The sequence below is a fragment of the Oryzias melastigma genome, linkage group LG15 (genome assembly GCF_002922805.2).
Source record: "Oryzias melastigma strain HK-1 linkage group LG15, ASM292280v2, whole genome shotgun sequence".
In the NCBI taxonomy this organism is placed as follows: domain Eukaryota; kingdom Metazoa; phylum Chordata; class Actinopteri; order Beloniformes; family Adrianichthyidae; genus Oryzias; species Oryzias melastigma.
This window is the reverse complement of record NC_050526.1, coordinates 3,919,169-3,933,156: the sequence shown is the minus strand read 5'-3', so window position 1 is coordinate 3,933,156 and position 13,988 is coordinate 3,919,169. Positions and strand designations below refer to the sequence as shown.

The following is a 13,988-nucleotide window of genomic DNA, read 5'->3' as shown; positions in this document are numbered from 1 at the left end:
TGGTAAATATAGATTTCTGGCTTTTGTTCTTTGCTGGAACAAGAAAAAAATCTGTCAGTCTGCATCTCAGTCCTAAGTCAGTGATATAATGCAGTCCTACTCAGTTTGATAGATCGTTTTCAGCTCAGGTTTTGGCAGTCTGTCACTTATGACCTCATTGAGGCCTATGCTAAAACAGAATCCGATGTTATATGAGCGATGTGATATAAGCACTACCCAGTCTTAAGATGAAGAAGTTAGGAATTTATGCCAAATTAAATTTCATTTCTGAGTGTAACTTGAGATTGATTTTTTTCTCAAATTGCAACTCTGAGGCAGATCCAGGAGATGGCAGCAGAATTTACCATCGCTAGTAAAATAAAAAAATACATTTTTATGTTCGTTCATAGCACTGGGAATTTTTTGGGTAAATTTGGTTTCCAAACTCTGCAAAGAAATCACAAAACCTAAGGAACTAGCCACCAAACAAACAGCTTCCTGTCTTATTTCGACATCCTTGCAAAGCTGTTTAAGTGCCAAGTTGTCCAACAATTCTAACAGCGTCATTTCTCAAATGTGGTACCCCCCCCTCCTCCTGTTTGCTTCATCATTATCATGCAAAAATGCTTGCGGCAAACAAGCATCTCCTCCAGAAACACTGAGCGCATTTATACAGGCCCCACATCTGCGACCACTGCCCAGTGGGTCAGAAGTATTTGGCTGGCGTTTCTGCGTCTGAGGTCAGCCTACACAGCCAGCGGGCCAACAATCACACTGGACTGCTATCAGGCCCATATGAAAGCAATATAATCAAACTCAAAACAAACCCTTACTTGGCCGATGCTTCCCCTCTGAGTGCAGATAAGCAAAGGTTGCATAAAACCAGCACACACAAAAAATATGAAGTGTGATCCTCGAATGGAGAACGCCAATATAAATGGAGGTAAACACATTTTATTTTAGTTTTAGTATACATCAGGCAGTAAAAAAAACAATAATAAACAAAACTTTTACAGTACTTGATTAAGGTTTTTAGAAACAGCAATTATAAAAAAATCAGATTTGCTCAGCGAGACTGAAAACGAGCCATCGAAGGCAGCAGGTCCGACTGAGCAAATATTTAAAGGCACAAAAAACGTATTAAAAAAACAATCTAAATCTCGTGTTTGAAAACAAACAGTAGTTTAGCATTAATCGGAGCTTTTAAAACCTAAAAGTGACAAGTCACGGGGGAAACGATTGCTTCTGTAGCTCCCGTTCTTTCAGTTTCTTTAAGACATTTACAGTTTATAAGCTTTTGGAGACAGGTAGCGGGCTTCGTCAGTGGAAGCCCCTCCCATTTCAGGTCCACTAGTGAGAAGTTTAACTTAATTCCGACTCCTTTGGAGCGAGTTTAGGAGTATCAAGGATCGATCTCCATAGGCACGATGGTGAGGATGGCGTCCTCATTGCCGCGGCGCACCACTATTCTCAGAACGTCGTCTTTCTTGATGGCGGCACTGACGTCGGTGGCTGTTGAAATCCTCTGGCCGTTGATGGAGATGATGACATCGTGGTCTTTCAGCCCACCACTAGAGGATTATGGGGGGAAAAAAAGAGATGGTTTGTTGAGATGATCAGAAATTACTAACACATGTTGCCTTAATAACAGAAAAAATGGATTTCCATCAACTGATTTTTCCCTGTAAAAAATACAAAAGTAGGTAAACATATAAATCAGATTTTATTAAAATAAACGGGGAAGTATTCTCCATTTGGTTTTAATCAGCACAAGGAATGCCCACAGCTTGAACAAACTTTAAAGCATTTTTTTCAAACTTTATTGTTTTCTCAAAACAAACAAACAAACCTGTTCAAATAATGACTTACCGAGGGTTTTATTTAAACAACCTGGCAACAATAGTAGCCCCAAGACTATGTGATCACTTTTTCCTGGAATTGTTCTCACTTTTTTAATCTCATTTAATTCACAGCTGTATTCAGGTCAGTTGGGAAACAAATGTGTGAACAAGTTGAGTGTGGGGCTCACGCAAGAAAACCAAAAGTCAAAGATTTAACTGAAACTTTTGGCTTTCTTTTTTTTAATCAAACCAAAAATGTACTTTCTTTATTCAAATTACAATCAAAGTTATCTTTAGTGGTATAAAAGAAGTAAAAGAACATAACTCAAACTTTCTTTAAATGTTGGATTGAAATAGACACACATAGAATAAACAAAAACAGAAAAACTGATAAACATGTGAAATTTAAGGCATTTACATTTGGAAAAATCAGATATTCATTTTGAACCTTTTCACACTGCACTCTTGAGAGCTGATCAAACAAGTGGGGCCCGGTGGCAGAAAAGATGTCGACTGAAAAATTATTAGCCAGAAGGAAGTCCAAGACCAGAACATCATAACTCACATTTTGGTCAAAAAAGACTCATTTTATGTTGAAAAAGAATAATATAACCGGCAACCCTAACAGTTACTTTTTTTTTGCATTTTACATTTTGAACCTCTAACACCTGTTTCTGTCAAAACCTACAATGCACTGGACATGCAATGGACATACAATAACTCCTCACACGATCAATGTGAATTAGCTGATTTACAGAGAAAAACAGTTTTGTACTGTCAAGTAATACTTTAAAGAGCCTTTTTATCAATCTGCACATTACTAATATAAGTAATTTTAGCTGCTTTTTTCTGTGACGGAGCCAATTCACATTGATCATGTAAAGGGTTAAAGCTAACAACAGTCAAACACAAACACTGGTGGAGCTAAAGCTTCAATGCAAAAGTCTTAACCGGTTTACAAATCTGAACCCTTTTGTTAAAATTCTTTAATAAAGTATTTACCCTCTTTTGACTAATTTCAAGTTAATCCTAAACACTGAAAAAAGTTTTAATAAAAGCGTCCACAACTCTGAAATCTTTTTTCCACTTCCAGCTAATGATGTTTGGCAATTTCCGGCTAATGATCTTCAGCCACCATCTTGTCTGCCACCAGGTCCTCAAACTCGATCACACAAAGGGCCAAAATCCAAAACACACCTTAGATCGCGGGCTGATCAGGATAAACATTTATTGAACACACTAAAACTACATTTTTAAAACTGTAACTTTTTAACATAACTATGAACTAGATATATAGCATTACCTGCAATAAAGCTAGTGTGAATGCTGTAAGCTGAACTCGGTCACTGAAGATGCTAGTGCTGATAGCTGAATATGCTGAAGTTGATAGCTAAAAACACTGAAGCTGATAGCCAGCTAAAATATTAGCCAAATGCTAAATTAGCCTAAAAAAACAAAAAAACAACAACTTTGGTTAGCCAAAACAGCTAAAACATAGCTGAAAAAAGTAGCAAAACTTTAAAAAAGGGCCAAATTAGCCAAAACTGCTTGCACTCAGTTGAAATATTATCTAATCTCCAAAATAGCCTAAAGAATTGTAGTAAATGCCAAAATAGTCCAAAAAGCAGAATGCCAATTTTTAAAACTTTAAAAACGTTACTTTTTAACACAATTGTGAATAATAAAAAAGGGAGGAATATTATTCCAGAATAAATCAATTTAAACCTTAAATAACTTTCAATATTTTATTCTCCATAAAAATATATTTTGTCAAAATTATACAAGTTAGAAATAAGTGCAAAATAACTTCCGCCCATTAATAACAATAAACTAAAATGAACTGGAGGGCCGGATAGAATTACCAGGAGGGCCGGATCTGGCCCCCGGGCCTCAATTTTGATATGCGTCTTATATCAAAAAATAAAAAAAACTGCCCATTAGGGGGCAGTGTTGACCACAAATGTATAAAAACAAGAAAACCCAGCTAGCCCTTTTAAGTAGCATTTATACGTAAGCATCACCTGCACCTCCTTAGTTGTCTAGAACAACAATTTCTTTCCTTTTTCTTTTTTTTTTTTTACGTAATCAAAATTCAATGCGCCTAAAACACCTATTCTATTAAAATTTAATTTCATAACACCTTACAATCTTATTGGGTCTTAATCTCCAAAACTAAATGCATGAGATTAAGATTTTCAGGGTGAAACACTAAAATAGTCCCACACTATTACACTCCCACCACCATGTTTTACTACACGTTTAGTGTTTTTTAAATCTAAATCTAGCACCGCTGAAACAGTTCAGTTCAGAAAGGCTGTTCTGGAACAATCTTCAAGCCTGCCCAGTAAATCATCCAGAATGCACCTATTCCAATTAGTGTGTATTTTTAGAGATTGAGTCAATTTAGAGAAAACGAGGATTAAAACCAAACACTGATTCATTTGTGTAGTTGGATTCCACTACACTAAGAGAATTTCATAACAGAAATGATAACAATCCAGTGAAAAAAGCCCTTTGAGGCACATGTACACACAGCCCACAGAGCTAACTAGCATACCTCAAATCACAGACAGATGAATGCACTTACCAGCAGTGACATCTGAGGCCGACTGCTCTCAAAAACAGCCGCTTAATCGCAGCCACAGACCATCACCCCATCACCCATTAGCCCAACTGCACCCTCTGCTTCCCGTTATTACTCCCAAATGCCCCCAGAAGGATAAATAGAGGGTTGTTCACGACATGGTCAAGATTTCCATGAGATGTAAACGCATACAGCCCAGGAAGTTCAAACATGCGTGGAACAGAACATGCGAGATGAAAGGAACCACAGACATGTTGCGCAAAGAGCTGGGCGATTTCTGCCATGAACAAACACTTCAGAGAGGGATGTGTGAGCTGGCGCAGGAAAACCACAGCAGCCAGCAACCTCCCAGCATGAGCTCGGAAGGAAACAGCTGACCTCAGCGTCTCCTGTACCCCACTTCTCTGAAACTGAGGCAGTGGGTAAAAGAAAGTTTGCTAATGGGACTGGGGGAGCTCTGGGAATAGCGAGGATCAGTCCCTTTTGTTTACAAAAGACTCTAGAGTAATACGAGAAGGTTTTCTTACTTTGCAGCTGGTGTCTTTGCAATGACCTCCATCACATAAGCTCCTGAAGTGATGTCAGGGAAGTCACGATGTCGAGTCTTGAGCTCTTTGGCTAACCTTTGGGTAAGAAAGGGAATTCACAAATGTTATTAAAGAGAAAAAAATGTATTATTTCTCACCTTTAAGAAAAAAATACAAGTTTTGCATACCATGTATTCTGCAAAATGGGCACTCTGTCAATAAATTATCTTTTTTTAAAATTACAGTATGTCAAATGCAAGATGCACTGAACTATAAGACGCATTAAGCGAGATAAAAGAGTCTGAGGTTGTGTCCAAATTCCCCCCTACTCACTATATAGTGCGTTCGCCATTTTCTAGTGCTGTCCGAATCTACTAATTCCAAATCGAGTGCACTCGAAATTTCCCATAATCCTTTGCGAAAAACTAGCGTAGAACGATATTGACCACAATGCATTGCGGTCGAACGATTTCGAACAAAAAAAAAAGTGTTTAAATGCAATATTTGGATAAACCTTCCACATTTTCACCATCAGAACACAGTGGAGTCATAAATAAACGGCTTGAAATGTTCGTTTTTGTTCGATTTTCACTTCGTGAAATCGATGCCGTCCTATCCGCTTTTTAGAGAAACGAAGGAAAAGTATTTAGCATGGTGTCCGAATTACCTTTAAAATCCAGCACACTATACAGTCCTGCACTATAATATAGTTTTTTAGTAGTTAGGGGTTAGGAGGGGGATTCGGACACAACCAGAATCTTGCGCAAATTGGATTTCCAATAATAAATTTGCGAAATGGAAACGCGAAAAAAACATGCATTTTTCAAAAAAGGATTGGGTTTCGAGGTGGTGGTTTTTGAGGCATATTGGAATTGACATACGGCACTTTGCAAAACTGCAATGGAAACACTTTTTTAATCAAATGAGTCACATGGCCATGACTGTACCACAAGAGGTCCCAGGGCATCACACAGAAAAACCACAATTTCGGAAAAGGTACTAAGGCTGAGTGAATAATGACGTTTGTCAATCATTTTAGTTGATAGTTATTAAACATTAAGAAATATCATCATCCAACCAGGTCGGCTCATTGGGTTTTGTTTTTAATAAATGTTCGTTTTCTGGAAATTGCTTTTATATTTATGTGGGGTGATCTTTAAAATGTTTTTGGGTCAAGTGATTTTTTGATGCGATTTGCACATCAGGGCCAAATAGTGCCGACAAAACGGTGTCTAACATGGAATCAATACTTCGCAAAACAAAAAAGAAAACTTACGAAGGCGTGAGAGTCATCATTCTCACACCGATATACTTCTTCTTAGCATCTGTTCGCCCTGAAAAACAAAAGGATTAGACAAAAGTGTTTTATCAGAAGAGTTTATCCCATTATAACTACTCAAAAAAAAAATAATAAAATTGATTATTTTTACTATTTGTGTAGCAACTAAATTATACCACCAAGTAACACTATAATACAATTTTAAATATAAAGTTTGGTGCCTTAAATGCCTTTTATGCAATCGTCACGTATGAGTCAAAAAGATTTATATATGTAGCAGGAAATTAAACTTCTATACTGGAAACCAGATTTTTCAAAGCGCAGAAATTGCAAATATAGCAAGAAATCACAAATGAAGTTGTGAATAAGTCATGCAGTATGATGAACAAAAACCCTCCAAAAGATGAGTTTCAACATTTTTCAACATTTGGAAGTAAATATTGAGGAAAATGAAATCAAGCATAAAACAATTTTTTTTTTTTTTCATTTGGTTGTTAAAAGCTAAAAACAAAATTAAATAATAATGTTTATGCTTGAATAATTAGTAAAACAAACACCAAATTAGACATTTTTCTCTTCATCAAAGCTTTGTTTAAGAGAAAACATATGATAGCAAACTCTTTTTTAATAAATCATTGTATAAATCTTATTTAATTAATATAAATTATTACAAATCTGAATAAAAAAGCAGCTTTATGTGCACTCTAAACATGTATGTTTATGTAAAAACTAGGGAAATTACATAGTAAATAATATGAAAAATAAATTTTTAATAGAAAATGCTTTTTTTGTCTATTTTAGAAACTGTATTTAAAACTTGGTAATTTAATGTTGTGCACAGATATATAAATAAAAGCTGACATTTTCTTCACTCTCCAGAAATCCCAGAAAAGAAGCAGTAAAAAAAGATTCATCTCCACGTGTTTATACCTCTAGACTGCCTGTCGTACGACTCGGCAAGGAATTGACGGATTTTGTCAGAAGGAATGGCGAAGGAGATGCCAGCCGTTACTTTCAGCGTATTGATCCCAATCACTTCTCCATCCTAGGAATCCAAACATCAGTAAGTCCGACTCATGAAACTGTAAAAAATTCAACAAAATAAAAGACTTACCAGGTTTACCAGAGGCCCTCCAGAGTTACCGTACTGTAAAACAAAACGCTCGATTAGCAGTTTTCTTTATTATAAAGTGATAACGGATAAACATGTTCTTAGACATTCACATTAATGATGGCGTCAGTCTGGATGTAGTCCATGTCAGAGTTGCGAAGGCCCAGTTCCTTGCCCCCACGCTGAGTGGTGCTGACGATTCCTGTGGTAACCGTGTTCTGGAGGGAGAACGGGCTGCCGATCGCGACCACAAACTCCCCGGGTCTGAGGTCTGAAGAGTGGCCAAGTAACAGGACGGGGAGCTTAGTCTGAACAATAAAAGAAAAAAAAGCATGTTTTTAGCCCTTCCAGGAGGTTAAATTCTAAGAGGAATCAAAGAAAAAAATAAAAATGAATTTTGAATAAACTTTTGGAAAAAGTATCAACAAAGCAAAACATCAGTTCACACAAAAGCAGACTGAAAAGAAAACAAATATGTGCAAGATTTTGTTGGCAGCAAAACGTCAGCAGATAAAGAATAAAAGTATCACCAGAAATAAATATCTAATTTTAAATATTTCAAATTGCATCATCCATCTATTTGGTATTCTCTTGTTAAAGTCTAACAAGAGAAAATGTCATTTCTTGGTTATGTTGTTTAGGAATACACTTGAATCAGTTGAGTGATCTCTTCATTTGGCCCAAAGTCTTCGTTAGCAAGCAAGATTTCTCCAATCCCAGAGTCCAACCGCCAAAAGACTTTTATTTTCATGCTAAATGTTTCAGAAATATCTTCACAATTAAATCTTTCAGTTCCACTCTCCTTATTGAAATTATGTCAGACTTGCAGCATTTGACCAATCACAAAATTCAACAGCAATGCCTCGTTTCAACCTGTAGGGGGCAGTAGATAGACGATAATTTCAGGAATTAAACAAATAATTTTAAATAATCAAAAATGTGGGAAAGACCAACAGAGAGCCCTTTTAAAGCCCCATTTATAGAGGTCAAAAAACCTAAAAATAAATACAAAATGACTAATTTCTCTAAATAAAGACAAAGGGAAACTTAGATCCGAACTATTTCATGGAAAAGAACATCAGCAAAAGAGGAACATGTCAGCTGTTCTTCTGGTGTCCAATTTTAACTTATGAATAATGGCACTTTAGTAATTTGACATCTTCTCCCTTTTCCTCCAAAACAAACAAAATAATACACATAACTGTATAATTACAGACAGACAAAATATTTTCACACTCACAGGTTTACAGGTACAAACACGTGCACGAACCATTCCATTATAAGTGACCGATTCCCGTTCACTAAATGAACGTGACACAAAAAATGCCTGACCTGCAGAAGCATGAAACCTGCCTTTCAGGCCTGCACAATCCCCTCCTCCATCCTCTGCTTTTCTTCTCACACATTGTGTAAAATGAAAGTTTAACCAGATGGAGGGAAGGAAGGAAGAGAAAAAAAAAACAAACACAGCTGAAAGGGAGCGTGGGGTCGATGCGTGACTGTGCCCCCGTGGTTAGAACAGCTGATGGAGTCGTGGAGACTGTTGCTATCCGAATCTTCGAATGCGTCTTCACTGTTTGCAGGGAACTCAAGCTTACACACACCCCCACAAAGTCACACTGCATTCAGAAAAATCATACATTCATAGCACAAAAATGCTGAAGCTGGCTGTCAAGAAAACCCAACCTAGGTGAGAATGCAGAAAAAAAACAACCTCCTCGCTTACAGATCACTCTCTAATTCTCACAAGTCAGCAGTCTGGAAAGACTTGTGGAAAATCATCTTTCCATGCGAGTTTGCCTCTCCAGTGACTCATCCTGCTATTTTCGCCACAGGTTAGGATGCGCTGGCACTTTGTGAGAGCTGCACTTACAGGAAAAAAAGGCTGAGTAAACAATTAACATCAGAAACCGCAGGAGAAGGTTCCAGGACCCGAGCTGCATGCACTCTCCTTTGGCATCATGTCGATGCAACCAGTTGATGCTAAGACATGTTTTGAGGTTTTGAGACCTTTAAAAGCACAATTTTCTAAAAATACTTGCAGAGAGGCTTTTAAAAATAGCTGCACCTCCACATCCTGATTCCAGTTTCACATGTCCTCGTTGCTCCTGGATCAGGTGTGTTCAGGCCCTCAGAAGGTAAAATTCTCTGATCCACGTAAATAGCAAGCCAGTCCATGATGTTAGTAACTTTTTCTTAAATAGTCATTTGTTTGGCCAAAGTCTATGACATTGATAATGCAATAATTTCTTTGTTTTTTTATGTTATAAAATAACATTTTTTATGTTATTTTTCTTGTTTTTTCAAACGGCACCATAAGCTGCAAGTTACTATAACTAAATGTTAGCTTACCTGTTTGTGTTTTTGTTTTGCTATATTTTTGTTATGTCCGAATTCCCACTCTGCTCCCTAACTCCTAAAAAAAAAACGTTATAGTGCCGGACCATCTAGTGCCCTGGATTTTAAAAGAAATTAACAAAATGCATTCCTCACTACTTTTTTCTTTTTTAACAGCAAATAGGACGTCACCTAATTTACAAACCTAAAAAATAAGAGCATTTTACACTAATTTTATTTTTTAAATGCCAAATGTCACATTAAAAATTTCAGGAAGCAAAAACCTAAAAAAAAAAGAAAACGTAAATAGACAAGTTAACAAAAAAATGTTGTAGAAAGGGGTGGGACCGCACAAGAATTTTCTTCTACCCACTCCTTTTCAAGCACATTGTTTGCTTTACTTGTATATTTGTATTTTTAAATTCATATGTTTATTTTGTATTTTTGTACTTTTTTAAATTCCTAAATTTTATTTTTTATTTCTTGTGTTTACTTTCATTTTGTGTTTGAAACAAAGAACAATAATTAAAACGAGAATTTTACGAAGATTTTTGAAAAAAAAGACAAATATGATGTCAGTGATTTCACAAGGTGGAAACGTAATAAATACAATGATTTTACAAAGATTTATTTTTTAAACGCGCAAATGTGATATAACCGAAGTCACGATGTATTAAAACCTAATAAAGATGAGAATTTTGCTTAAAAAATGTAAATGTGCAAACATGACGTCACTGATTTCACAAAGTAAAAAACTAATAAATACATGCATTACAAATATAAGATTCTTATTTTTAAAAGGCAAATATGACAACACGGATTTCATGGAGTATAAATACAATCTTTTTACAGTGACTATTTTCTGAATCCATTCATGAAAACTTGCATGGTTTAAAAAAAAAAAAATTTAAATAAAATTTTTTCACAAAAAAATATTCAAACACAAAGCATTATGGTCTATTGTTCATCAATTTAGTGAGCATCAAAGCACACGATGCAGAATTCTGGAACATTTCTAGGGCACTGTAGTTTGGAATAGTAGACTAGGACAGCACTATAAAATGGTAAGCGTACTATATAGTGCACGATGTACTGAGTGGGAATTCAAAGGAATTCGGACATATCCATGATAAATTTAAATCTCTCAACATCCTTTGTATCTTCCATTCATTGTAAATTAGATATACACAGACACTGCTCCATGTAGCAATCAGGCTAAAAACATTAGCTTAGCTTCTCACACAACAAGAGTTGGATCTAGTTTTCCCGAGTGGAGAATATTGAGCGGATTATCGGGACGAACCTCTACTGATGAACACTGCCGCTGTTGGAGAGGAACGTTGCTGTGATTTAGAAAAAAACAGAGCTGACTAACCAAGTCTCTTGATTGCATCGTTGTGCACTGTTGTAAATATTTTCTTTTGTAAATACAAAGCTTGATATCACAACCGTGTCATTGTGTTTCACTGCACACCCAGCTCCAGCACCCGAACCTATTCTTTTGAAATGTAATCTAGTTCTATATTTTCCTCATCTAATTCATTTTTGACTTAAAGTGCTACACACAATAATTTTTGCAAACATTTTTTTTTTATTATAATTTCCCCTTTTTGGGTTTGTTTTCTTATTTTCTACTTTCTTTGGAATATAGAATACAAAGAGAACCATTACATCAGATCAAGATAGAGAGGCTTGACTTGCCCTCTTTTGAATTGATGAAGAAAACCTGCTAAAAAAAATTAGGTCTTTTGTAGCTCGTTTTATTTTTTATATAGCTTTCTATGCCCATAAAGGAACGCTGATACTGATCGCAGACAGGCTTTAAAAATATATGGCGCATTATCATTTTATAATGGTTGGGCCTCTGATGTCTGGCGTCTAATTTAAAAGCCGATAACATTAACTGCTTTTTAAGGATTGGCCGTGATGTAAACTCGAACTTTATTTGAGATGGACTGGCTGATAGTCGTCTGGTGTGTCTAGAAACACAAAGAGAGGAGATGAGTGTCGCCTGGGTGTAACCCCCTCCCAATTGGATTTGTCAAAGAAACCCCCCACACACCTGGCACTGCTTAGATTCCTAAACTCCCAGACCACTTCAAATACAAAAAAAAAAAAAACATCAACTGCAGAAAGTTCAGTTGAATCCGAGCTCCACTGAAGTCCTTTTAACCATCCCTTTGCCTTCAAAGTAAAAGCACACTTCTGTAATGTATAGAACTTTTACTGTTACAGGCCTCATGTTATGTCTCTGATGACGGCAGATAAAGAAAAACAGGGCAGGATTCAGCTTGCGCGCATCAGCAGCGAAACACAAAGCCGAGGGATCACCAGATCAGAGGTGGCAGGAAGAGAGGCTTGTGTGCATCGCCAGCGTTTTATGAGACTCACTTATGAATGAATGCAAGCCTGCTGAAGCATGTCTGACATAATTATGAAAGAGACTGCTCTACAGGTGAAAGTTAGAGCGCCGCAGCTCAGATGTGTCCGTTAATCAAAGCCAGAATCAACACTTTAAAGTAGGTCAGGGCTTTAGCGAGCGGTCCCTTGATTTGTGGAGGTCTAAATCACGTTGGGTAACACCATATCCTTGCTGACACAAGTGAGAGAAACCACTATGGGTTCCATGTGTTGCTGAGAGATTTGGGTCCTAAGAGCAAACATATGTCTGAGTCTTTTATTAAAGCTCAGGAGCGCTCAAGGGTGTCTTATTTTCTGATTTCTAACCAGACTCTTAAGACTGTTGTAGTGGCATAGATGTGAGGCGAAGGCTTTTGTTGGTTTTGAACAAGAGACATTTGTTTAAAATGTCTCTTATTTTGAATGAAATGTCTTCTTTAGAGCTGACACAGAGTTTTGTGTTTGCTGAGAAAAGTCTCTAACAGGATGAGTATGTTTGAGTACCCACATCACCAAAATAAAGTTTAGATTTGGGCACAAATATAGTACATCGAGGCTAAGGGAGACTTTATTTATGTAGTATTGTCATGGGAGTCTTAAACATTTTCCTTGTTAAATGCAATAAAAAAAAGAAAAAAATAAGGAAAAAAACATTACATGGTTAGTGCATTAAAAGGGGTGTAGGAAAAAAAAACGATTCAGTGATATACTTTGCGATACTTCATTTAGCGATACTTGTATCGATTCAAAATGCTGACATTGCAATATTTAACTATTTTTGGGTGTCCTTCAGTGTCTTATTAATGTTTTTCACTTTTTTTTCCTTTACTGAAGAATATTTTGTTGTGAAAATCAGACAATGACGATTATTTTCTTTAAGAATAAATATTTCTTAACTTACTAATAAAAAGCACCATGACTTTGCTTGGGTAAAAGCATCTTGTGAGATACAGTTTCAGTGCGTAATCACGTTGTGTTAATTGAATACAAATATTTTTACCATTTTATTACAATAAATTAATATTCAGGTAGAGTTTTTTTTCTAAGTCATAATCCTAAAAAAAAATTGTGAAAAATTGTTTATGTACAGCCATGGGATATATCGTGATATGTAATGGATATTGAGTCGGGTATCGTGATATGTAATGTATCCTAAGTCAGGTATCGTGATATGTAATGTATCCTAAGTCGGGTATCGCGATATGTAATGTATCGCGAGTCGAGTATCGTGATATGCAATGTATCCTGAGTTGAGTATCGTTATATGTAATGTATGCCGAGTCAGGTATTGTGATATGTCATGTATAATGAGTCAGGTATCCTGATTTGTAATGTATCCTGAGTTAAGTATCATTATATGTAATGTATAATGAGTCAGGTATCCTGATTTGTAATGTATCCTGAGTTAAGTATCGCTATATGTAATGTATCCTGAGTCAGGTATCGTGATATGCAATGTATCCTGAGTCAGGTATCGTGATATGTAATGTATCCTGAGTCAGGTATCATGATATGCAATGTATCCTGAGTTAAGTATCATTATATGTAATGTATAATGAGTCAGATATCATGATTTGTAATGTATCCTGAGTTGGGTATTGGGATATGTAATGTATTCTGAGTCAGGTATTGTAATATGCAATATATCCTCCTGTTATCGTGAAATGTAATGTATCCTAAGTCGGGTATTGCGATATGTAATGTATCGCGAGTCGAGTATCGTGATATGTAATGTATGCCGAGTCAGGTATTGTGATATGTCATGCATAATGAGTCAGGTATCATGATTTGTAATGTATCGCCAGACTCTTGCCAATACACATCCCAACTAACTACTAACTAGATCTTCATTTATTTCCGTTTAATTCTTGTTGCAAGTCCGGCACAAATTAAAAAAGAAAAAGAAAATGCAGTTAGTGGAATGACGAAT

At 36.2% G+C, this 13,988-nt stretch overlaps 1 protein-coding gene across 1 annotated transcript in view; it reads right to left on the bottom strand.

Moving 5' to 3' along the window:
- Positions 1 to 898: 898 nt before the first annotated feature.
- LOC112162302 (serine protease HTRA1A) overlaps positions 899 to 13,988 on the bottom strand; it is a 34,613-nt gene continuing 21,523 nt past the window's right edge. Inside the window, exons 4-9 of the mRNA XM_024298111.2 lie at positions 7,435 to 7,629; positions 7,325 to 7,357; positions 7,141 to 7,255; positions 6,208 to 6,265; positions 4,932 to 5,027; positions 899 to 1,550 (exon numbers count right to left, since the gene is read on the bottom strand). Coding sequence (XP_024153879.1) covers positions 1,382 to 1,550; positions 4,932 to 5,027; positions 6,208 to 6,265; positions 7,141 to 7,255; positions 7,325 to 7,357; positions 7,435 to 7,629 — 666 coding nt within the window. The 3' untranslated portion in view covers positions 899 to 1,381. The remainder of the gene's footprint in view (positions 1,551 to 4,931; positions 5,028 to 6,207; positions 6,266 to 7,140; positions 7,256 to 7,324; positions 7,358 to 7,434; positions 7,630 to 13,988) is intronic.